This window comes from Bradysia coprophila, chromosome IV (genome assembly GCF_014529535.1).
Source record: "Bradysia coprophila strain Holo2 chromosome IV, BU_Bcop_v1, whole genome shotgun sequence".
NCBI classification, from domain to species: domain Eukaryota; kingdom Metazoa; phylum Arthropoda; class Insecta; order Diptera; family Sciaridae; genus Bradysia; species Bradysia coprophila.
In genome coordinates, this window is record NC_050738.1 from 5,349,367 (window position 1) to 5,374,240 (window position 24,874).

Here is a 24,874-nt window from a genome sequence, read left to right on the forward strand (position 1 = left end):
TAAACATGATAGATATCTGTTATCGACAACGATGATGCAAATGAACGCTGAACTCTGACTATCGTTGTCTTATGTAAAAATATCTGTTACAACTGTGAAGTAATAGATTTTGTGTCAAACGTGAGTTTTCTTTAAACAAACGAAGTACCAGATTTATTGCTTTTATTGTGTTTGTTAATGGCTAAGCAAGGAACTCAGTGGTAACGAACTGTCCTTCCACCAAGAAGATCCGGGTTCAATATCTCGATGAGGGTAAATTCTGTATAGGATTTTTCTTCAATGTTAAAGTAACGTTCCTAAGTGGACCAAAGCTTCATAATGTGGTTAGTTGAGGTGTTTGGTGCTCTCAACGAAATGTACATAGAAGAATGACATGAATGACGTAACCCATTCACAATGAACTCTGTGTACAAATATCTGAAGTTTAACTTTAGGCGCAGATATAATCAGCACCAGACGAAAAATCCTAAAAGCTTTGCTAACCTAAAGGCGTGGGTCGGAATTCACATAGTCCACACTCACCAACCTACACTGGCTCGTGTGGTATTTCATGGGTAAATAATCCTCATTGGGAGGCTTACATCCAGTAGTGAATAATAAAGGCTACAAATATGTAAGCATGAACGGAGTGTAATCTTAACACATATATGCATGATTAGATCAAGTTGGACCGAGCAATTCGGTGGGTGGTGAGATCATCAGGTTCTTATTTAAATCAAAATCTAGTTTACCCGTGTAGGAAAACTAAAGAAGGTTACGATTTAAATTGAGAATTCCATCCTTCCCTAACTACAAACTAGTTAACCAGTTGTATTACATACTCAATTCACAGACACATATTGCCGTAATTGAGCCTAAAAAGCAAAGAAAACATTTTCCCATTGTATACACCGCTCATGCACATGTGTATACCATATTCACAAAAAATTTTCCATCCGCTGGCGAAAATCGTTTCGAATAACCCTTATTTTCCGTTCAAACAAACGTGACAACATAGCATCGATTTAGTCTTGGCGGCGACGACGCACCACCCGTGCAAATTTCTCACCCTCCGATGCAGTAATCTCAAAAAAGAGCACGTATGTACATATAGCATAGAAGACGGTTGTTTAGTACGAAACCAGTCGTACACACACTGACACTGGGTTGAATGTTTATTATACAATTTTTCCCCCCTATAAAGCAAAATATACATTCATTCTGCTCAGTCCACGCTAGTCAACGAGTCAGTCAATACCGTACAGAACGAAATAGTTTGCCACCGCCCAACCAGCATTATTTAGTTGTGTATATTTTTGCCAATATAGTGTAAAAGTGTGGAAATAAAGTTAGTTAAAAGAAACGGGCTCTTGATATCGACAAGCAAAAAAATTTAAAATCAAAAAAATTAGAAAAACGCGAAAATTCGGAGATTACTCACAAATTTTCAATCCAATTTCCCGTGACTCCAAGTTCGTCTTCGCCTTCGTGTAATTTAATTTAACAAAAAAAAATCACTTTTAATTACTAACATCTCAGACACCTCTATGTGGGGGTTAATGCAATAAAAAAAATTGTCAATTGAAGTTTGTCGAAACTGATTTTCCATTAAATTAATTGAAAGTTAAACGGAAACCATACCGAACATTTCCATCTCGACTGGGTCGAGATTTGTGCCGGAATAGTTATCAAATTAATTAACCAGAAATAATTGGCTGGGGACGGGCCTGTGGAGGCATTGGGAGGCATATAGCACCTTGATCTTGGAAGAGTAGCGTGTAGCAGCCTCCCGTCTCCTCCGAAAGGCCTATACCCTGTGCGATTGAGACGATAACGAATTATTGTGTTGTAGAACGTTCTTCTTGCAAGAATAGTAACGAGAGAAAAAAGTGGTGCTGTGATCTATAGTTGTTTTTCTGCTTCGTTTTCGGTTTATTTTTTTCTTCGTTTAATCAAAGGTTCGAGTGTGCGACAAATTCATCTACGATTTAAGTAAGTTTTTACTACGTAAGGTATAATAATTTTGAGCGAGAGTTTCTTCAGCCCCACAAAGCTATTTCGGGTGAATGTGTGCGTGTTTGTGTGGGTGGTCCATTCCATCCATTCATAATTGCATGTGGCTGGCTTCTATCATTTGTTAGTTTAGTAAAATTTCAACCGAAGAAAGAGGAAAATTTTGTATTTTCAAGCAATCGTCTATTCAGTTTCCATATTAGCATAAAATTTCATTAACAATTAAGCAAGTTGCGAAAAAAACAAATCACAAAATGAAAGGGGTTGGAGTACGAATTAGACAAAGAAATTTATTTTTTTTAAATGTTTTTCTGTCCATAAGAGAAACGAGAACTTTTAATTGATTCCAGTTAATTAGTTTTATGTTTTTCGGGTTACACCGAAGCACAGCCAATATCGTACGAAATCTCTTTGCAGGCAGACAATCGTAGCCAACCTTTATGTATGTATATTACATACATATCATCTGCATGTATCGATTTTGTTGCAACAGATTTTGATAGCTCTGCAAACTTGGTACGTCATTCAGGAGTTACTTTAGAATATTTTTTTTGTGTATGCCAACATTTTATTCACACAATTACACAAAAGAGTGAAATGACTGCAAAGTTCAATTTTTTTTCTATTATAAGGTCGACGTAGCTTGAACAAAGGGGTCTTCTGTAAAAAGAAGGGAACAAATAGGAATAAGGTGAAACGATTTTTATATATTTCAGTGTTGATAGCTGCAGCTTATGTATTGATCTCGAAAATATAATATTTTATGCGAAGGTTCGGTCACCAAAGATGTCAAGAGAGAGAAAGATTTTGAGCGACCCAATAGATCAGACTAATACGTCCGAAAAGGAATCTAACAAGGATATCTCAATCTCACGTGTCCCTCATTGCTTATACCTTGTTGTAAAGTCAAACTTTCTGAATCGATCGGCTCACAGTAATTCAACTAAGCAAAGTGGGTCGCTGCTTGAAAATGATGTGCGAAACGTGACTGTCTTTGTAGATAAATTAACAAATTTGCTGACGGCAAAAATGACGCTTTTAGGTTTCTTTTTTAGTTTCGGGTTACGACAATTGGATCTGTAATTGTTTTTCGTTAATCTTAGAATGTGATAAACCGTCTGATTTGAATTGATTTTTTTAGCTGTTTTCTATTCTATCGAGTATCAGATTTCAATATTTTGAGATTATATATAAAACAGTGGACAAATACAAATACAGAACATAAAACCGACTATGACTATACAATCTCAGCAAAATATAATCTTCTGAATTATAATCAAGAACTGAAAAATTCGTCTTCCAATCGAGACAGACAAACAAACAAGACTGGGCTATGGTGTGTTAACACGAAGAGACTCATCAATAAAGACATCATTCATATAATTGAACAGCATGTCAAATTTTAGAAGGAATGACAGATTCTCTTTTGCCACAGTCATCAATTTTTAAAATGGGAAGAAATTATTCATCGTGTGTGATAGGATAGGCTGCATCAACCATAATTCATTTTGCATATATCATTTAGAGAAAACATGTTTGCACAGACCACCGAATATGTCAGTGGTTGCATTTATTGTATGGAGAGAAACATCGATTTCCATAATTGTGCATCGACAGTTGCGTTTAATTGAGCATTAACACATGTGGTGAATTCACTTGAATATAAACATGATTTAAGAAAAGAACCATCGTTCGTCCTATACTTTGGAAAAAGAACTTTAAATACGAAGAAACGTCAAGAAAATCCATTTAAATTCAGGAAGCTTTTCTTAGGATAATCCATTGGGTTCCATTTCATCAAAAATTATAGAAAATTCTCTAACTTCATTTTTAGCCAATTCTTTACCAGAAACATTCGTTGATGAGAATATCATGCAGAAACAGGAACTGTTAATGCTTAACATGCACAACTCTAGTGAATCATAAACTAATTGATTTATGTGTGACGCGATTCTCTCAGTCATAAAATTTTGCTGACGAACAGAAGTTCAACCTTGTGGTGTAAATAACTATTTTCGGGCCCTCTATCAATATTACACAATTTCTCTTATCTTTTATCGTTATTCATATCATACTCAGAGCCCACATAAATTTATCTTTCGATATCTCAATAATGAAATGGGATATTAAATAATATTAAGCACCACAACAATACTTAATTGCATTTCAAATCAGTGCAACGAAGAGCTACGAAAAACACATTAAATTCAAGTGTAATCACGTTCACTTCATTATGTATTTTTATGTCGTTAATCAAACGGATCCCAGGTACCTCAATATGGTCGATTTTTATTTAAAAAAAAACATTTAAATTTAGGATACGAATCTTTTCCTTTTTTCTCTATCCGTTTTTTTCTACGAAGGATTATTAGTATTGCGTGATGGAATGGTTCGTACAAGAAAACACAATGCCAAATGCTGATGTTACCTATATTATAATAGCAGAATGTTCGTTTTTATCGGGAAAAATGTAGCCAGCTGCCGCTACCACTTATATGCAAACCGTATACCCAATCTTGGATATTTATTTTTCTTAGGTAATATTGTACCTTTTACAATAGCAACAATAATTATACATTTATACACCCCTAACGGATGTGTTCCCTAATGTTTTTCGTTCTGCCTGCACTCTTCTGAAATATATATATTTGCAGCATGCGAAACTCTGGCATTCAATGAAGTAGAATAATGTATTCGACACGGAAGAAGGGGGTTGGTTATTTTATGCATTGGCGTTACTTCCAGGAATTTCATAATTCTCGAGCGAATAAATGTACGTGTGATGGCTTAAAGCATAGAGGCTTAAAGTCGTACAGAGTACTGGAGGTTATACAATTTTTGAGTTGATGTTCATCTGCGTGTTAGATTAAACAATTTGGAGAATTGAATAGATTTCAGAAAATCGTTTTTTGTCATTGCTTTAAGCGAGTATACTGCCAGTTAAACACAATAGAATTATCTGGAAAGATTATCAAAATCAGTGCAACAAGTAATTGCGTTTTGCATTTCTGAATGTCTGTCATAATGTTTCCAAAAACGTTTTAGAATATTTAATGCACCAGCCAGACGGAAAAACTTAGCTACAGCGAAAGTAATTCATTACATGAGGTAACATTTTTGTGAAAAAAGCAAGCTCGCAAGTGAGTTTTCGAATAAAAAGCTTCGGTAACTGTCTTTTCGACAATTATAGAGTTTGTACATCCGAGCCGAAGGCGACAACAACTACACTTGTCGAAAAACAGTTACCGAAGCAAGTCGGTCAAAAACACAAGAGTGAGTTTGTGAGTGGTCCCAAAGTGGTTTCCGAAGTAATGAATTACATGGCAGCATCCAAAGTATTCTGATTTACTTCCTGTCACATGCGAAAGTTGATTTCCACATAAGAAAATGAAAAAATTAACCGAAGCTAGTCCACATGTAATGGTTCCTTTTCGCAGGGGTAACTTGCTATGTAATGGTCAACTTTCGCATGGGGAAGGTAGTAAAATAACTTCTAATTTTTGGTTGTAAACCATAATTTTCAGTTGATTTTCTGGCTTAACTCGAATTTCATGCAGCTTGTCTGCTGCACATCTGGCCTGATTACAATGATGTTAAAAATTAATTACATGCTCAATGTTTTACATTTGTGATCGACAAATTGAGTAATTTTATCTACAAATTACATTATGAAAGTTTGTTGATTGTAACTATCAGAGTTAAACAACTATATCTGATAAGATAGAACCAATAGTCAATTGAAAGGCTCCTCAGCTTTCAATTTTTGCGTTCATGTTTAACTTTTCACAGACGGCAAGCATATTAACGATATGTGTGTGCCAGTGTCTCTAGTCACTAGCTAAATCTTCTGGTTTGTATGTCGAAAGAAGTCACTGCTTTTGGTTTTATTTGGGGTTCAGATTCAGATTTATTTCGATACGCCATCGACAAAACACTTTCACATCCTGAATCATAATCATTTTTTCATTATTCCATCACTGGGATGATTATTATGCCACATTACAACATTAATGTTGCGGACGTAAACGTCTAATGATATCGATAATTTTTATAGAAAAATAATTCATAAACTCCGAAATTTGCCGTTTATTGTATGCGCCCAAAGATAGAATTCAAATTTATGCAAATGTGATTGATGTCGGGCACGCGAAATTTCATTCCCATATTATAGGAAATTTATCGATTTTTTAGTCATTTTGACGAAGGTAAAATGTTTATATCTGAAAAAAAAAACTATCTTATGATAATGTGATGTTACTCACATGGTAGCGTGCATGCTTAACGCTCTATATGCCATATCTACATTTATACGTATCAAATTTCGATTGAGGGCTTACCGAGTCGAATGTGCTAGGGAAATATTATGTTCTGTTGCTATGTTGTTTCACCGATATTAATGTGTCCTGTCCTAGATAGGTTTCCCACTTTAAGGAAAATTGTAGGAGAAACGTTTACCAGGGACCTCTTAAGGAAAGCAAGTAAAATTTTGGGTGGAAGCTATTTCAAACAACTGATTTTCATTAGGATAGGTCGTCAGCTTCTTCAAGGTACTACTGACAGCTTCAATAAGATTGCAGTGGTGATGTTACACGTGATTAAGAGCCTATCACGATTTGAGGACTTCAGATGTAGTTTTTACGCTATATCTGATCTGTTTCTAGGTTTGGTTGTCAAGTCGATGAAAGTTTCACGTCTTCTTTTGGGTGGTTCTAATGGTCGGAGATTACAAATTAAGACTTCTGACAAAAATGGGCTGGATCTTATGTTTTTTTTTCGGTAATTATACCATTGTATATCACAAACAGTGTATTTGATATTCATTAATCAAGTTTGGATACGCAGAGGGCTACGGAAAATCTTTCAAAGACAAAATAATACCATAGAGGATTCTTCTGTTCTGTGAAGGCTTTGAGCTTTGAGATTTTGAGTTTTAGGACTTTAAGTTTAGAACTTTGAGCTTCGAGACTTTGAGTTTTAGGACCTTAAGTTTAGGACTTTGGGCTTTAGGACTTTGAGCTTTAGGACTTTGAGCTTAGGACTTTGAGCTTTAGGATTTTTGGCTTAATGACTTCGAGCTTTTTGACTTTGAGCTTTAGGATTTTTGGCTTTAGGGCTTTGAGCTTTAGGACTTTAAACTTAAGTACTTTGAGACTTACAACTTTGATCTTTACGACTTTGGGTTTTAGGACTTTGAGACTTAGGACTCATTACCTACAAAATACATTATTTGTCCATGACTCTGTCGATGCAAATTAGTGGTCAGTTCGCAACAAATTCCAATTAATCATGGAGAAATGGTGATGATTGTATTATGAGACTTTTCCTATTTTTTGATAGATGTTTGACATGGTGTTTGAACTGACATGCTACTATGCTAAGATAGGTACATTTTAATATGCGTCAAATGTAATTACAGCATACAACTAAAGTGGCTTTTAAACTTTGTAGCTGAAGGGTGTAATACAAATGTGTGGAAATGGCTTTTGACATGGGTACACGAGCAACGATTCTGCATGAATGTATAATAACGATATTTGATATAAAAGTGATGGTAAATGATTGAAATTGTGTGAAAGAGTTTCTGTTGCAAAGAATTTATTTCTGAAATTTTGCTGGTTTAATGTAAATATTGATTTATTGATGGATGATGGTGAAGGGAAAATGCTTTTCACGATTCATTTTTCTTTCATGAATATTTATCTCATATACGCGGTTCATACACTGTATAGTATAGCGTATTTCTTTAACAGGAAAGAAACGAATAAAAAAAACAGGAACATGATATGTGAAACACCAAAGGTATATACATCGATACCGACATAGTAAATTACAATTTAGGAATAATAATATCCCAGAGTTACTGTGATTTATTAGAGGATTTCCGAATGTCACGTTGCCGTATTTCTCAATAAGACAATTTTTTTTCTGCTGTGTATTTCATTGATTTTCCGGTGTAATTTAATTAAGACCGTTCGACAAATAAATGAAAATCACTTTCATGGAATGAGCATCAACACCCCCAAACATTGATTATATAATGTTATCATTTGTATACCACCTATATGTACCGTTTTGATGTGCTACATTTGCCAATGGAAAACGATCATGTGAAATTGATGTCTGTCTATTTAAATTAATTATTTCATTAAAATTACATAACTTACTAAGGATTCATTTCACTAAATGGATAAAAGACATTGCCCTGTGTGTCGACATTACGGATCGCTTCCGATTTTAAATGGTATCTATCTTGTGCAGAACTGCTTTATTGCTTCAGAGTTAATGGAGTTGATGTAAATAAAGGAAATTGACACAGAAAGACTATATTGCATTTGAAATGCAATTTGAATTTGTTTATCTTCAAGTTTAGTTTATAGAAAAGAAAATTTCGTTTTAAATTTGCCTTTCTGTTCGGTTTGTTTTTGTGAAGATGATATAGCTATATGTTTATTCAACACACTGCGGAGATGATTTTGTAAAGTTTGCAAAAGTAAAATTTTTGATTTGACTGAATTATTGATAATCCAATGATAGCTCACACTTTTAAAAATTGAACTCCGAGTACATAGCGTAAGCCAAGTCAAAGACGAGACCTGCAACTAGAACAGGAAATACAATTACAGAAAGTTTTCCATGAGTTTCACATTACCTTTATTAATGGAACTGTTGATGGAAAGAAATACATTTTTTTTCTTCTCAAATTCAATCAGTAAATTAATACTTTTCCTCACAAATATATTAGTGATGTGGGTATAAGATACAGCCAATCAAGGAGATATGTATTACCTAGATGAATGTGGTTCCTCATTCGTTGTTCATTATGAAACACGAAATTTAGGCAAAGTCTAAGAAAATTAAGTAAAAGTGAAGGAAAAGGCGCTCCAATAAAAAGGAGCTAAATTTATGTAAATTTAAAGGACACACATTTCAGTCAGAAGAGGCTCACCAATGCAGTTATCTTAGGTAAAAATAATGATTCCCTCAGCAAAAATTAGCAATGAGGTCAGTTATCTAACGTAATCGACGTTAGACGTTATTGATGTTATAGATGTAAATTGAGTTTTGGACAGCTGAGGTGAGGAATTTTTGATTTTCTACCATTGAAAATTTGCATTTTTTTCAACAATGGATGGGGTTGAAAATCCATTAATTTAACGAAATTGGTTTTCTATTCTTCTAATCTTTCTTAAAGGAAAAACGAAAAATTATTATCTAAACATTCCTAAATCAATAAGGCACGTCAGTCCATCCACTCTTCCTTACATTAGGGTAAAATACCTTTTGATGATGAAACCGACTGAAACGACGCGTGCAAGAACAATTTTATCCCAATGTAAATACTTATTCACAGCAGAGAAAGGGATTTTTTTGTTATTATTGTTGAACATGCTGGAGAACATTCTCCTCCACGAATTTTGTAACTTAATAATCAACCTTGACCATAAATTTGTATACACACACACGTTTACCCATATAGCCCATAGCCCATATACACACAACGAAACTAAATATTTCATTCTTTTGTTTCAGAAATGGAAATCATTCCCGAGGGTAAACATTTTAGATTGGTGCAAGACAATGAGCTTCCAGAAATATTGAAGTATTTGGAACGATATTTGCCAGAAGCGTTAAAGGTTTGTGAATTATAATTTTTTTGGGTGTTGGGTTGTACTCGATATAAAAATTGTGCCATATACGGAACGGGTTCGTGAATTACGTGCTTTACTGACTCATCTATTATGTTGTTGAAATGTAAAAAAAAAACCTTATCTTGAATATAAAAGAGCGGATTGGATTTTCCACCCAGTTCTGACTTACAGCTGCGGAACTATATTTCAAAAGCTTAGTCAAGTCTACAAAGGTTTTGTTATCTAACATTAAACATATATAATAATCAATTCTCCTCACATATCCTGAAAATTTACTGATTTATTTGGAAGACATATCTATTGTCTATCAGAGCTTCTCTCTTGTATCTAAAATTTGTGTAGCTTAGACAGCTGCTTCGAAAATTTGACTGAGAGGCTTGCCACTAAAGCAAACTCTTGCAATGAGTAATTAATATAAATAGAAACCATATCAAATCGAGACCCAGGCACGGCATTACATCGATCTGTTATCGACCACTACGACGAAAATAGGCCATGAGCTTTCTCTTTTGACCCTTGTGAGGTCTTCAACAGCTTTATATTAAAACAATTGTTGGTAACACATTTTGCATCGATCTATGGAAAATGCATGGATCATTATAATGTGTGATTATGGTTGCCGTCTGTGACAGGTTAATTTAAAAATTACAAATCATGCACGTTAGTGAGCGGGCGTGATGCAAGTCCACTACCAAAAAAGTTTTAAATTTTCTTTTGGACAGCGGAGCATGCATACAGCACCTTTATGACTTCTACCCCTTGGTTGAATCTACGTTATTTTCTCATTACAGCAGCGATTTTCATACATTTATTTTGTCTATTGAAATCGAGTTTTGCAAAACGCGTTGTTTGCAATTCTCTGAGGGAAGAAACATTTTCGGTACGCAATTCAGTAAACTCGCGACGGGTTCTCCTAATTAGCGTTTTTGTTATTTCCTTACAAAAATCACAATTTTGGCATGTTCTGGCAATCGAAACACATTTTAGTTGAAATAGTATTCACTTCACACAAACAAAAAATTATTGGACGTTTCTCATAACCAGCTTTTTCTCGCCGTTGACGATAAAAAACAAAACGAAAAATGAAAAACAATTCCCCTTAATAGTCAAACTTTTATCTTAATTTATTATTGGCACCGATAAATTGTTTATTTACGTGATAACTTCGCCAATAAATTGGATAATGCAATAAATTACTGGTTTCTACAAATAATCAGAATTTAGATACATAACGTCAGCATATAGGCATTTAATATGCAAATAATTTGATAATAAAAAGATTGGTAGGTCAATTTATGTGATGTACAATATGATATCCCGTGTCAGACAATTCCACATGGAATTTTTATAGCGATAATGTCGCATTGGTAACGTCCTAAAGTTCACTCAAATTTCATAATTTGGGTAGTTGCAGTATGTTTAGTGGCTGCAACGATGTACACATTGAATGACTCGTATGTCGTAACCCAATACGATGAATTTGTGCCCATTATGTCCAGCCTTCATTTAGGCGAGATATCAATTAAGCACCTAACTTTCCTCACAGAGTATTTGCATACTTCGAAGCGTGGTTCCGGTGGTTCATGTGTACGGGGCAACAGATGAAGCACCAACCTTTCAGAAACGACTTGTCATCTGCTAACGACAACCACGACGAAAATAAGCTATTGACACTGGCGAGTGTTCTCTTTTATGGAAAAAATATGTTAAAACTAATGAAGTACAAGATTTTACATCGATAGAATTAGCAAAGAGAAGTAACTGATTTAATGATTTTATACAAGCGATATGCCGGTTGTGAATGGGTAAACGTTGCTCTGGATTCTAGCTACGCAATTGATGCATATAACAGCTATGCAGTTATTACATAGGTATTCTCTTAATTATTCCCAATGGCACAGCACCCGCTAATTTGTCTGTTTCTACTAAACAACAGTAATAATTAGCGTCAAATCTACACATCTTTCTTGAGTTTACCAGCAACAGTTATTTTCTTGCATAATTAATACATATTAAGTCTGTCGTGAGTAAACTATCGAAGTGAATTTGAATGAGTCTGACAAAAGGAAAAAGAAAAAGGCAAAAAATCCAAATAAATTCGAAGTTCCAGTTGCTATACACAAATATTTCTTTTTTGCCATTTAACGTGCTTTCGACAACTATAAATGTCAATTTACAAATATCAGAGCCCTAAAATAAATAAAGAAAAAATATTTCGAAAAAATACACCCCCATGCCCACAAAAATTGCCAGTTAACATTTCCCTATTTAGCATAACAAAGGTTTTTCGATTAATTTCTTTTGAAATGAAACGTGTTTTTAAGAAGGAAAAACGGAGCCAACTATTTTAACCTTGACATGGAAGTCTATTGTATACTGGACGGCCAGCCGTGATATAGCCACACACATCGACCGTTGTTTACGGTGGATATGGCTTCCTAGCACGAAACATTGCTGTAATAACATGCACACGATAGGCTATGCGACATATTGCGTACATCGTATGCTAGAAAATTCGTTGTTTTCCATTTATTTATTATTTATTTTAAATAATTAACTTTTCCATATTGTATTATTAAAGCCAGCCCTGGTCACTCTGTATGTACTGTTGCGTCATCTTGGCGCAATGTTAGCCAAGGGTAAGGTCGTGTTCTATGGACATTTTATAGAATGTTATCGTTACACCGGTCCATATTAAGCTTGATTAATAGAACTTTGTTGAGAACTTATGTAAAGTCTTCAGATATGGCTTTTATTTAACAGCCTTTTATAGACGGAAAACATTTTCAAATTGATACAAAATCTTGTCCTTCATTTGTTTCAATAGAAAACTTTTGAAAATAATTATTGTTCTCCGAATTAGGTGCAATGTCACAACATGCCCAACGGAGGATTTATCCCACCCACTTCTACTCTAGGTGCAAAGTTTATTGAGTACTTTGTCAACCATTCTACAAATCGCAACCAAACTATATTTCGTTTTTCTTAAACTCAGATCATTGAATAGAAATAACAACAGTGTATTACTGTCTACCATAACTAAGAGCAATCTTATGCCGTTACTCTTCGAGTTCAGAGTTTCTGTGTCAAATATTTAACTCTGGACTGAGTGAGTCGACTAAATTGTTATTTAAATTGAATTTTCTCATAGAATGTGGAATCCCATTGAAATTTAGACATTACTTGCTTCAGCTGTTTTTAAGTTCGTCCACTCAAGCAAACAAAGCTGTTCATACGTCCTTATACGGTTTTACCACTACCACGCTCGTTTAACTATGTCCTATGATCAGTCATACAAAGAGTACCAGCTGAAGCCAATTCATGTCTAATTTTCATTGACGTCCCCTGTATTTCGTTTGAAGGCCATACCGAGTATGCCATAGTGTCGTTAGTAGTATATTAATGTACCAATTGAGTTTGAATTTTTTTACTTCTATTTCAGTTCCATCAAACAATTAAAACGTACCTGAATGACGGTGTCTGGCAGTTCTATTTTTATGTATCGAAAAATTGGCCGGAAGATCCAATTTGCTTGCACTTTCCCGGATGTACTCTAACGGTAAGACGATATAATCAAAAGACGGGCGGACCACTAAATTAACAACCAAAACCTTTCAGCCCAAAAACAATATTTATGGAAGTTTTGGAATATTCTGTCCAAGCGAACGAATCGAATGCGTAGACTTGCTGGAAACAGAGGATATACTCATTGACTGGAGAGAGCCAATGTACCTGAATTTTACGCACATAGCTATTATGAATCGGTTGGATGCATTCTACGGAAGGAAATTTGGCATTATGGAACGACTTGCGGGTGATATTTATATAAGCAAGGGACCAATAGACGAAGTGGAATTGGAAAGGTACAAACAGAATCGCTCGGCTCAATAATTCGAATCTTAAGATTAATGGAAAACATTTTTCGTACAGCCTACCGTCCGAAGAAGTTGAAATGAGAGAACTGACCATTGATAATGTAAATACCATCCATGACCTCTATCCAGCAAATGAGATCGAATGCGTAGAAGCATTTGAAAAGTTAGTTAAAACTCTTCCAGGTTTCGGTATTTTTACGAAAGGAAACGGCCAACTAGCTGCATGGATGATGCATTCATATTATGGTGCCATGTTTTCGATGCAAACGCGACCCGAATACCGCAGAAAAGGGTTAGTTTCGAACGGAAAATCGGAGAGAAATTGTTAAACTAATTTTGATCCTTCTAAATACAGGTACGGAATCCATCTGGCGCAGGCCTTAACGCTACGAGTGAAAAGTCGAGGTTACACACCATTTGTAGTGATTCGTCCAGAGAACGATGCGTCCCGTAATTTGTATACAAAATTAGGTTTTGTTCGGGCATTTGCGACCGTACGGGTTACATTAAGTCCGAATAAAATTCAGATGAAAGCCAACGGTGATGTTATTGCTGACAATGACAATATTCCATATGAGAATGAGAATGGTCATGGAGCTCCCAATGGCAATGACAACCACCACCATAACAACGACGACGATGATGCTCAACAAGACGAAGGGATAGAAGATATGCGCAATGAGACGGTTGATAATGTATCTGTTTTATCGAACGATGACCGAGACGAAGGCATTGACGAAGAGGATGGGAGAGACGATTAGGTGATTATGATAAATTAGAAATTTTATTATTTTTTTATGAACTAGCGTAACATATTATTCCGCGTTGGCTATAACAAAACAAAAAGAGATCCAATCGAACAACACACTGACACACACGAGTTAGCTTCAATCTTTGATCCATTTTCTCTTTCTCTTGTCGGGTTGGTTAAAAAACGAACTGACGATAACGTGAAACTCAATTGTTTTTAAAAAATCTTTTAACAGCACCAAAATGGAATATTTAAGTAATTCAATGACCGTATTAAGATCCACAAGTTAGCGTTTTTGGCCAAAGCATTTATATGTTTCTGGGAAACAGAAAGATGCGGGAAGATGGTGAGGAGAAACCGGATTTTATTCGCACAAATTCGGCATCATTCTCTGGCCTAAATCTTTCCATATAAATGCTTTGAAATGACGCACATTTTAGGGGCCGTTCATAAATTACGTAACGCAAATACCCGGGGGGGGGGGTGTTGACCTGGCGTTACGGTCCATACATTTTTTTTAAAGTTCCATACATTTTAGCGTTACAGACCCGGGGGGGGGGGTCTGAAAATTATCAATTTTTGCGTTACGTAATTTATGAACGGCCCCTTACTCAATAAAAATATTTACATTTTTTATCTCGGCTAAGTTTTTACACGGACTGAAAGTGCAAAAGAAAAGTTCTGTTCAACAACTTCTATCATTTTCAATTAATGAGGTGGCCGTGGTGGTAGTTTTAGGTCGGAAGTGCTACGTGATTTATCAGAAAACACTTAAAAATAACAGAAGAACTTTTTTATGAAAAAGAATGTCGCAACAGTATGCAAATGAACACAAACGTCGATGTATTTATTCAGCTGCGAGACGAAAGACATTTTAACTCGAATTATCATCTGAAAACTTAGAAATGTTTAAGTTACGTCGTTCAACATTATAGGGTTGGCGTGTGCAACGCACAATATGCAATTTTTCTATCTAAAAGCATTTAAATCAAACTAAAAAATAGGAACGAATTTCTTATGTAAAGTGGATGAAGTGAAGAACCACAAATTCAATACGGGATAGTGTACGAACTAAAGATACATTTTCGTTTAAGAGGCACCGGTACTGAGCTAAAATTGTAGCCTACATTTGTGTGTCTCCTATTTCATTTTTGATAATATCTTTTCATCAGAATAATGACCACGAACGTGTTCGCTTTAAATGGAAATTAGTTTTGGTTGTAGTCGTTTGACCAGCTCTGAGAAAAGTCAGGAGCTTAACGAGATTTTCATAAACTTATCAGTTTTCTCAGACTGGTCAAACTGCTACAACCAAATATATTTTCCGTTGAATGCTAACACATTCGTGGCCGTCATTACGGTCTTATATTTATTTTTCAATAATTCTTCTGGAACGATATTATCAAAGGTAAACTAAAATCCAGTATTCAAAAAACGTCTAAATGTATGCCTCTTAAGAGGTACCGATGCTTTGTTGAAAGATCTAGATTAGGGCAATTTTTAAATCCTGTGTTTGAATTATTTTCGATATCTTTTTAGAAATATTCTTTTCTAAGAAGGTAGGACGGCAATAACTACAACCAATGTGTTGACTTTCAAGAAAAATCGATTTTTTTTGTGGTTGTTTCACTAGTTATGAGAGAGCTGTTCAGTTCCTTTCGCTCGTCTACATGTTTCTTAAATTATTTAGCATGGTGATAAAACGCCGTGGTTGTGGTACCGATATCATTACAAATTCTGAAATACTGATGTCCCCATTTTAAAATGTGTTTAAATACACTTTTCCTTTTGATTTTATACGACGATGGGTTGTTACTCGACCCTCGACCGATGCCATCTTTTAGCTTTAGGAATGTAGTAAAATTTTTGAAATTGTAGAGTGGTCGAACTCATTTTTTGCAATTCAAACTTGGCAGACCTTACCCTACAGTATTGTAACTCTATTATCACTTTGTCTGCTAATACATCGAATCGTTTGCGATAATATTTATAAGAGATTGAAAATGGAGTGATTGAAACGGAGAAACTGGTGCACGAAAATGTGAAGTAAAAGATTTTTTTTATTCATTTAAAATCCCAGCTATCCAGCTATATCTATAAAAAAAAGAATTTAATAAAAAAAGAATTACCACTTCAAAGCTAACGTGTGAAGCATTTTTAATAAATTCGTACTTACTAAAATTGTAGATATTTAACAAACCAAAACAAGAAACCTATATATTTTATATACATTGAACTACTTTCTAGCTTAAGCCTTAGTTATTTTGTATATGAAAAAAATTAAAATTGAACAAAAAAAGTAAAAAAAAAATGAATAAAATTGTACATTAACTAGGCAACCACACAATTACTTATTGAAATTAAAAAAGAAAAAGAAAAATGTCTCAAATATAGAAAAAAAAAACGTGAAAAAAAAATTGATAAATTGAGTTTAGTTTAAGCTTTCCACGAATTTAACGATAATTTAGAAGTTTGTTTTGTGACTCGGTTCTTTTCTTCATCAAAATTAATTTTTTATTTGATTTTTTTAAATAGATTATTTATAGTCGTAGAAGAGACTAAATACTAGCTGTTCATGATGCTGCACAATAACTGTGAAAAGGTATCTCAAATCGTAGTGTCGGAGTGTATGTCACACAGAGATAGGGATCATCCATAAATTCCGTCCTCCTTTTTTTCGAGATTTTTTACCACACTATCTCCAAACAAAAAAAGAAGAATAAATTTTTTATGTGGAGATTCAGACCTTTATGATATATCCACATCTTTTCACTTGGACAGTAATACAAAACTAGCCAGCATGGTGTTTCAATGGCTACATATCCCCTAAGTGTGAGGCCTATATATCCAGCAGTGGATACAGTAAAGGCTGCGAGAGAATAAGAAAGAGTAATGCAAAAATTCGTCTATCTTTACGTTGCCTCGCGTTGCACCATTCAAACAACCAAAGTCTGCTTTCGAAAAAATATTTTCTTGAAATTTATTGACTTTCTCGAATTTTCCTGAAATTGCTTTTAGAGAAATTCGAGAAAGTTTTCAAGAAACTTCCAGAAAACCAAGAAAATTCGATAGAAAATATTTTCTCAAAAATCGGCCCTGTAAATAACGAATGTTTTATGAGTAACACAGCAGCTATAAATAGCAGTTACAAGTGTGATATTTGTAGCCTGATTTAAGTCCTTGATCGGACCCATCTGCGTTGAAGGTCGGAGATTGATGGATGATCCTATAATATTTTCACGATTAATGTGGCGAGCATAGTTTTATATACCGGGATGTTTGAGTATTGCATACCGCTACTATTGTATGTAACAATTGCACAGACGGAAGGTATAATAAAATCTAAATCATTACCAACAAAAAATCAGAATCAACACAGATCAATGATCAGTCATAAAATTGAAAGTAAATTTACGTCGCTTCATCTTGTCAATTTACTCAATTTTGATTTAAAAGAAAATTAGTGAAAAAGAGTTAAATTTAACAAAACTAAAAAAAAAACTAAAAATGAAGTTAATATTGTGCTTTATACTTAGTCATATCTTTGAATTTCTTCAAAATTATTTAAAAAAAAACAAAAAAAAATTGATGTACTAATGGAACAAGAAGTTTAATGCGAAAACTAATGAATTTATAAAATATTTAGGATACTATTAATAAATTGAAGTTTGTGTTATACACGCGGCTGGATGTAAAGCTACGAAACGACGAAAATTAGGATTACCATTATTTTACAGCATTTTGATAGCATTACATGTATATGGGAAATGGACTGGATAAAAATGAAAATTACTTCCATGAAAGAAGCCTCTGTGATCAAGTTTAAATTTTAAAATGGAAAATGGAAAATAAAAGTCGATTCACATGCTTTCCACTCGAAGAAATGTCTTAAGTTTGTAAGGAATATAATAAAAGTCTCGTCGCAATAACGACGTGATCCCAATTTCGATGCTGCATAGAAGGAAAAGCTCAATGGATAACTTTTCCATTCAAAACTCATATCATCATCATAAAGTTATTGGGCAATAATTTATTCTATAATTATTGAGTCAAGAATCTTGACATTATAGATCATCTGAGATGTTTCGGATTGTACAGGTCTTCTTATACGTTCAAACAGAAAAAAAAATACCATCCCTATTGAAGATTTCTTAAATTTAAAAGTTTTATCTTTCTGAACACAATTTGCAGTGGCATGTTCTCATAGAATTCTGAATTGCAAAAACTTCCTAAGTTGTAAAGTGATCTGGCGTTCAATACGTAAATTCGAATTCAAAAAAGAATTTAAAAAAAATACAAAATGCTTCGACAAACGATTATATAAATTGAAGAAAAAAAGGCCTTTCCGACCTTTTAATAACCTAGCGAAAATTGGGAAAATATCTTTTTCAAATGAATTACAAACAAAGAGTCGTGGGTGGATAGCCTGTACTTTGCATTTTTTCTTTGACGAGTTGCAATTATTTTTTAGCGGAAAATTTTTTAGAAATAGAAACAGTGAATTACACACACAAAATATTTGTATTTAAAAAAAATGAAACGCAAAATAGAATTGTCCATTTTCATGTTACTACATATTCTAGCAAAATCAGCTGTTGAAATAATGTAATAAACCAAAATTAAATTGAAAATGTGAGATGAAAGAGATAATTTTTCTAAAATTATAGTACAAAAGGCAAAATGTCACTATAATTCTTAGTTTCGCTTTCTCAATTCAATTTACTTCTAGTTAGAATTGGAAAAAAAATTTACTGAAACTTTAATAAAAAGGTAGAGTTATGAAATCGTTAATTTGTTTCATTTATCATCGTCGCTGCCTGGATTACAATACTGTGACCTTAATCTATACTACTCCAGGAACTACATTCAAAGACGACAAGCATATCAATTAGGTTAGTTACTGAATCTATTACTTCATTTGATCTTAATCCATCGAGAGCCATGTAGTACATTTTGTAATAAGTGATAAAAACTGCAATTTTAGAGTACAAGTCAAGATAGAGTGTTATGATGAAAGAGAAAGAAATATTTTGACAAGTACCCCAAGGTAAGTTATAATTAACTAGTCTTCGGTTCTCTCGCTCTGATCATAACAGTCTATGGTTTGATCTGCGAATATGCATCAAATATGCATGAACCAGTTAATTTAACTGAGCTCGATGGGTGAATATTTTTTTTGACATTCTCTTTTAGCCCTTTATACAACCTAAAAAGAGAGACATTTTGCCATATCACCCATCGAGCTCAGTTAAATTAAGTGGTTTTATACCCTGTTTTTACGCTCTTCCAACACTGTAGAGGGATTTTTCACGAAATAATGGCATATGTTGAAAGTTTTCAAAGAAAGTTATAAGAGTGTTAAAGAGCAAAAAAAAACAGGAGAAAAAACCAAGTAGTTTAACTGAGCTCGATAGGTGATACATTAAAATTTCTACTCTCTTTTAACACTCTATTGTCACAAACAGCGAGGATTTACTGTGCAGTTAGAGATCGACGTATAGGCCAAGGTTCTGAAAGAACAGGTTAAGACACATCTGAGTTGATCACGAAGGCAGTGACACACAAATTTTGACAAATAGATGCTATTTATTGAACATACTCAATACAGATTGTTTGAAATGTCAACCTGATAAAAACTATTCTTTTTCTTCAATAAATAGCATCTCTTTGTCAAAATTTGTGGGCCAGCCGCCCTCGTGGGTGTCTTAACCTGTTCTTTCAGAACCTTGGTATAGGCAACGTATAGTGTCAAAATTGACATTAGAACAAAAGAATTCTGTCAATTTTGACACTATACATCGCCCATACTTCGTTCTCTAAATGACCAGTTACTCTCATATAGAAATCTCTCTATTTTAAATAGAGCCCGCCGTTGAATCACCCAGCAAATGTAAATGTGCCATCTAAACATAAATCTGTGAACTACGTGACGTCCCGTATCATTTTGACAAAACAAAAAGTAAAAATTTGAGTCAGATAAAAAAACAGAAGATTCATTCAGGGCGTTCATTTCACATTAGTCAAGAGCGGTATTGACAGCACACACGAAAACATCGAACAGTTAACTAAACTTTTATTTTCATTTCATTTCGTTAACGTTGAAAAATCGGTTCGTTTTTGAAATGAGCACTGGCGATTGCAGTTCCGATGAGGATTTGGCTCCAGACCACGTCCCATATTCGGAACGCAAAGAATGGGCTGATGTCATACCCATCGAACAAGATGATGGCCAAAATCCAGTTGTTTTGATTGCGTATAGTGAAAAATGTAAGTGAGAGAAAAAATGAAACCGTCGAATAGGAAGTGAAGTGACCTTCTGTGCCTTCTGTCGATTGTTATCCGACTTTTTCTTCTTATTTTTCGTTAGTCAAAGACGTTTACGATTACTTCCGTGCAATTCTGTCCAAACAAGAGAAATCGTTGCGAGCATTAGATTTGACCAAAGATGCATTACGATTGAATGCTGCCAATTACACGGTGTGGCAGTATCGGCGAGACATTATCAAGGCATTGAATTTGGATTTAGAAAATGAATTGGATTATTCGGAGGAGGTCATTCTGGACAATCCAAAGAACTATCAGGTGTGGCATCACAGACGCGTTATTGTCGAATGGCTGAGCAATCCGGATAAGGAACTTCGGCTCACCGAAGACGTTCTCAATATGGACGCTAAAAATTATCATGCATGGCAACACAGACAATGGGCTATTAAGACTTACAGGTAAAAAATTGAATTTGATTTTCGTATCTGGCATGCAGAACTTACCCCGACTTTGGTTTTTCTTTGGATTGTTAGCTTGTTCGATGATGAGCTGACCTACGTTGACCGCCTGATCTCGGAGGATGTTCGAAATAATTCCGCTTGGAACCAACGGTTTTTCGTACTTAAACACACCGGATTTACGACGGATGTGCTGCAACGCGAGATAAACTATGTAAAAATGCGGATCCATTTTGTGAAGAACAATGAGAGCACATGGAATTTCCTGCGAGGATTACTTCAACAAGGAGATGGTACAATGGATCAATTTCCGGAGGTAATGACACATATCGACCTAAGCGATACCGAGAGAATAACTCAAAAAATTGATGTCACTTCCAGGTAGTCGATTTCTGTGAAGAATTATACACAGCTGGTGTCCGATCTCCGCATCTCATCGCTTTCCTAATCGACTTGTACGAAGAGAAGTGCATTCGGGGCAACACCGACGAGGATAACGTCGAAGAATTGTCAAAGAAAGTTTTCGATTACTGTAAGATGATGGCGACCGATGTGGATAAGATTCGTGAAAAATATTGGGAATATGTGGCCGGAAATTTTAAAATTCAAATGGACAGACGTACGGCAAACAATAAGAAATCGCCGGTCGTAGACAGTGAAAACGAACCGTTTGTGGTATAATGGGGTCGTTTACAATGATTTTGCCATTTTCGTTTCATTTTAGTTTCACACAAAATAAAGTTTGAATTCCAATCTCATCACAATCTGTGACGAGGCCAACCCTCATTCATTTGAATAATAAAAAGAAGTCCAACCAAACAACAAAACGTTCTCTCTTATTATCAATTCCTGTTCGTTCTTATCTTTGTTACTCACTCATTGTTTGTTTGATGGCAGAACGATATCAATTTAATTAAAAGAAACGTCTTCGTATTATCACGTCCACAAAATTAATATTTGTATAGTGTATTTGCTGTGTCAAGCAAATATGCAATCGTATAAAGCCTTACCTTTTGCCTAATTATGTATTTGTTGTTTTACTTGGATGTGTTCTTGAATGATTTGTTTGTGCACTGCGAAATGTCAAAACAGCAGTGAGATATGAGTATGTATGTGTGTGTGTGTGTACAACGGTATGTATCTCTTTATTTTCGATGATTCATTCATTTTCTTCAAACTCTCTTTAAAATATCGGTGTGGAACATGGATGGAATGTACATTTCGTTCATGGGATAGTTGAGGATCTTCTAGTTTATTTTTTGTGTACGTTCGATTGATCTTGATTGGCGTAGAGGAATTATTGAAGATGAAGACTTACGTCATTCTTTAGCCGGGCATTTTATAGACAATAACACTCTAATGTGAACATAGAACCAGACCTGTATGTACCAGAAAATGAAGTTACGAAGCTAAAATCAAGGCGGAGGTAATTCAGACGTGCGGCCTAGCACAATAGTTCGATGCTAATGACACCTTTTTTTAAAGAATGGTTGACTATGATTTACGTGTGTTTCTCAAAATCTTGTGCCTATCACAAAGCCGATGGCTCCAATGAACGTCAACACAAGGTATGGTCGAATGTCAAACTTTGTATGGAGCGGAGGACATAGCGATTTCATATAAACAAACTTACCTCTCATGGCACTTGAGTTTGTTTATATGAAATCGCTATGTTCTCCGGTTTGCAAGGACAGACCATACCTGGTTTGTACATTCATTGGATGGCTCAGGTTTCTAAGCAATTTTGTGATTTTAAAGAAAGGGAGATATGACGTTTATAGCAAACTTTCGTGCCACTGCACATCTGATTCGGTTATGTATGGAATTACCTCCGCCCCTATAGTTACCTCGGCTAAAATTAAATAATAGGGAAATGATGTTTGAAAACTAAAGCTCAAATGCAATAGATTTTCGTAAATTTCTAACATTTACACCATTTACACTAATGTCAGCGATCTATTTTTTATGAACTAACTTCACTGCTATGACATTTCATGGATATTATGTACCAGAGTGAAGTTATTTCACGTGAAAATAGTCCGCTCTGTTTGAATAATGAATTACTGACGAAAACTGACAGTCTCGAGGTGGCAGGAATCCACACGCCAAGCCAGTAGCTGCATAAATCTAAGACACAAAATGCGTCACAACAGCCAAAAACTATAGAATTTAGGGCTCCTACCAAATCAGGAGTTCAGCGCGAAACTAATGCACATCATAGGATCAAATTCCTTTTATAAATGGATTGGGACCTACTTTGTAATTTGTATGGACTGCTCGAAGGGTAGCGAGTAGTACGGTTCTGATTTGAACGACTTGGTTCTCGTTTGGTGATGGTGATTGCTACCTGATGTTACGAGTTACACATTCCGCAAGTATAAATCCGTTCGCAGTATTTTAAGTTAGCAACAAAATATAGGTGTCTCTGTCTCTTATCTGGTCGATTGGAGGCGAGTTGTCATAATTCGAATAATCATATGACACGAGACTCGACTTTTCTCCCAAATTATTTGATGAATTGACTGTGGATGGAATTCTAGACGAGCAGGTTGTATAGACTTTCATAAATGCCAAACTTTATTTTTAAAATACAGCCGAGTAAAATTACTAAACGGAAAATATACCGACTCAGCTAACAAGACGTACGCAGATTTACCTGTCACTCCTACCCAAATATTCAGAGCAAGCGTCGAAAACTCTTCGCAAACGGTTGGAATGCATCGTCGGATCAATTTTTTGCGCAAATACATTGAACAGTTCAATAGCAACCAGAGCATCAAGAGCCGCATACTCAATCTGTTTATCAGTCAACGCATATGCTTCCCAATCGCTGCATCGAACAGCGAATTCCTTTCCCAGAGGATGCCCGAGATATTTTTCCGACAAAAAATCTAGACTTTTCTTAATACCTTCGCACTTGGCCACATCCGCCATGTAGCCCAACTCAAGTGTATATAATACCGATAGGCCATAATCTTGCGACAAATACTGTGCGTCACGCGTTATTCCTACTCCAACTTTCAAGATATCGTCATCCTTCAAGATGTCCTAGGTTATACGAAGCATCAAGAAAATATACTTCGAACTGTATCAAAATCAATACCTTCAGTGGCGACGGAATTGTTTCCAAATCACACAATCGGATAAGGACGCATAAGCCACGATATGATGCCAATTGTAACAGTGCAATCTTTCGACGGCCACCAGTCTCCGACACCCACTCACAGTCGAAGCCAAGTACAGGATATTCGTTGCAATGCCTAATACAATTAATGGCCGAAAAACCGTTACAACACTTGAATGGAAGGATGAAATTTATCAACACTTACGATTGCAGCAAATTTATTGCGTCACGACATTCATTTTGTGTTTCAGCGACGACAATTTTGCAATTTAACGGGAATTGGTGATGGGTAGATCTGATTGGGAGAGGCCTTGCAGTAAGACTGTGCCGTGAACTTGTATGGGCGGCTTCATATTGAACTGGGCCATCATCAGATCCGAAAACGGAATTAAACAGTTTGTAAGCACCGAATGCTACGGCAGCACCAGCTGCCACTCCCACAAGTGTTCTGGCGATGTCTTCACTTTCATTCGCTTGATTTCGACGAGCCATATTTGGACGAACAAAAAACAATTGGCTCACCGCTTTAAATATAGACTGCCACGTACAAAGTGACTTGCAGTGGAAAATATTCAACACTTAACGAACAGAAAAAAGACGACGAATATCACGACTATTCAAATCAACTATGCCTTTCTCTCTCACTCAATCAATATCTTATCACTGCCAAACGTAATCGCCAATAAATTGTTCGTTAAAATTCGATGATAAATTTTCTAACAGTTATAACCGGTCTACCCATATAGACAGCTCTCACTTGA

General features: G+C 35.2%; 3 protein-coding genes and 1 long non-coding RNA gene across 8 annotated transcripts; 2 read left to right on the top strand and 2 right to left on the bottom strand.

Annotated features, from left to right (window-relative positions):
- Positions 1-1,127: 1,127 nt before the first annotated feature.
- On the top strand, positions 1,128-15,301 carry LOC119066706. Of its 2 annotated transcripts, XM_037169307.1 has the most exons (7): positions 1,128-1,971; positions 9,523-9,626; positions 13,084-13,200; positions 13,260-13,504; positions 13,572-13,808; positions 13,872-14,277; positions 14,360-15,301. In XM_037169307.1, the coding sequence occupies exons 2-6, from the start codon at positions 9,525-9,527 to the stop codon at positions 14,275-14,277; spliced, it is 1,107 nt and encodes a 368-aa protein (XP_037025202.1). In that variant the 5' UTR covers positions 1,128-1,971; positions 9,523-9,524; the 3' UTR covers positions 14,360-15,301. The 2 variants fall into 2 exon arrangements, with proteins under 2 accessions (XP_037025202.1, XP_037025201.1); XM_037169306.1 differs by having other exon boundaries at positions 13,872-15,301.
- LOC119066708 lies at positions 13,104-22,139 on the bottom strand. Of its 2 annotated transcripts, XR_005085786.1 has the most exons (4): positions 22,000-22,139; positions 21,035-21,182; positions 13,253-13,328; positions 13,104-13,194 (listed from the first exon to the last, which is right to left on the bottom strand). It is a non-coding gene; the product is annotated as an uncharacterized LOC119066708 (long non-coding RNA). The 2 variants fall into 2 exon arrangements; XR_005085787.1 differs by lacking the exons at positions 13,104-13,194; positions 13,253-13,328 and adding an exon at positions 20,624-20,666.
- Positions 20,187-21,816, top strand: LOC119066707 (protein farnesyltransferase/geranylgeranyltransferase type-1 subunit alpha). Of its 2 annotated transcripts, XM_037169310.1 has the most exons (5): positions 20,187-20,296; positions 20,373-20,534; positions 20,635-20,989; positions 21,065-21,305; positions 21,371-21,816. In XM_037169310.1, the coding sequence occupies exons 2-5, from the start codon at positions 20,390-20,392 to the stop codon at positions 21,668-21,670; spliced, it is 1,041 nt and encodes a 346-aa protein (XP_037025205.1). In that variant the 5' UTR covers positions 20,187-20,296; positions 20,373-20,389; the 3' UTR covers positions 21,671-21,816. The 2 variants fall into 2 exon arrangements, with proteins under 2 accessions (XP_037025205.1, XP_037025203.1); XM_037169308.1 differs by having other exon boundaries at positions 20,254-20,534.
- Positions 22,140-23,543: 1,404 nt separating the features above from the next.
- LOC119066709 (exonuclease 3'-5' domain-containing protein 2-like) lies at positions 23,544-24,874 on the bottom strand. 2 transcript variants are annotated; one of them, XM_037169311.1, is made up of 4 exons: positions 24,759-24,874; positions 24,319-24,691; positions 24,093-24,249; positions 23,544-24,037 (listed from the first exon to the last, which is right to left on the bottom strand). In XM_037169311.1, coding segments are annotated over exons 1-4 (927 nt in total). In that variant the 5' UTR covers positions 24,760-24,874; the 3' UTR covers positions 23,544-23,641. The 2 variants fall into 2 exon arrangements, with proteins under 2 accessions (XP_037025206.1, XP_037025207.1); XM_037169312.1 differs by having other exon boundaries at positions 24,319-24,871.

Bases quoted from the DNA above. Each gene is read 5' to 3' on its own strand.
- LOC119066706 (XM_037169306.1), top strand. From the start codon at position 9,525: ATGGAAATCATTCCCGAGGGTAAACATTTTAGATTGGTGCAAGACAAT. The intron at 13,201-13,259 runs GTAAGACGATAT...AAAACCTTTCAG, and splicing joins TTCCCGGATGTACTCTAACG to CCCAAAAACAATATTTATGG. The intron at 13,809-13,871 runs GTTAGTTTCGAA...TTCTAAATACAG, and splicing joins CCCGAATACCGCAGAAAAGG to GTACGGAATCCATCTGGCGC.
- LOC119066707 (XM_037169310.1), top strand. From the start codon at position 20,390: ATGAGCACTGGCGATTGCAGTTCCGATGAGGATTTGGCTCCAGACCAC. The intron at 20,535-20,634 runs GTAAGTGAGAGA...ATTTTTCGTTAG, and splicing joins GATTGCGTATAGTGAAAAAT to TCAAAGACGTTTACGATTAC. The intron at 20,990-21,064 runs GTAAAAAATTGA...TTGGATTGTTAG, and splicing joins TGGGCTATTAAGACTTACAG to CTTGTTCGATGATGAGCTGA.
- LOC119066709 (XM_037169311.1), bottom strand. The intron at 24,250-24,318 runs GTAAGTGTTGAT...TAATTGTATTAG, and splicing joins GCAATAAATTTGCTGCAATC to GCATTGCAACGAATATCCTG. The intron at 24,038-24,092 runs GTATTGATTTTG...CGTATAACCTAG, and splicing joins CAATTCCGTCGCCACTGAAG to GACATCTTGAAGGATGACGA.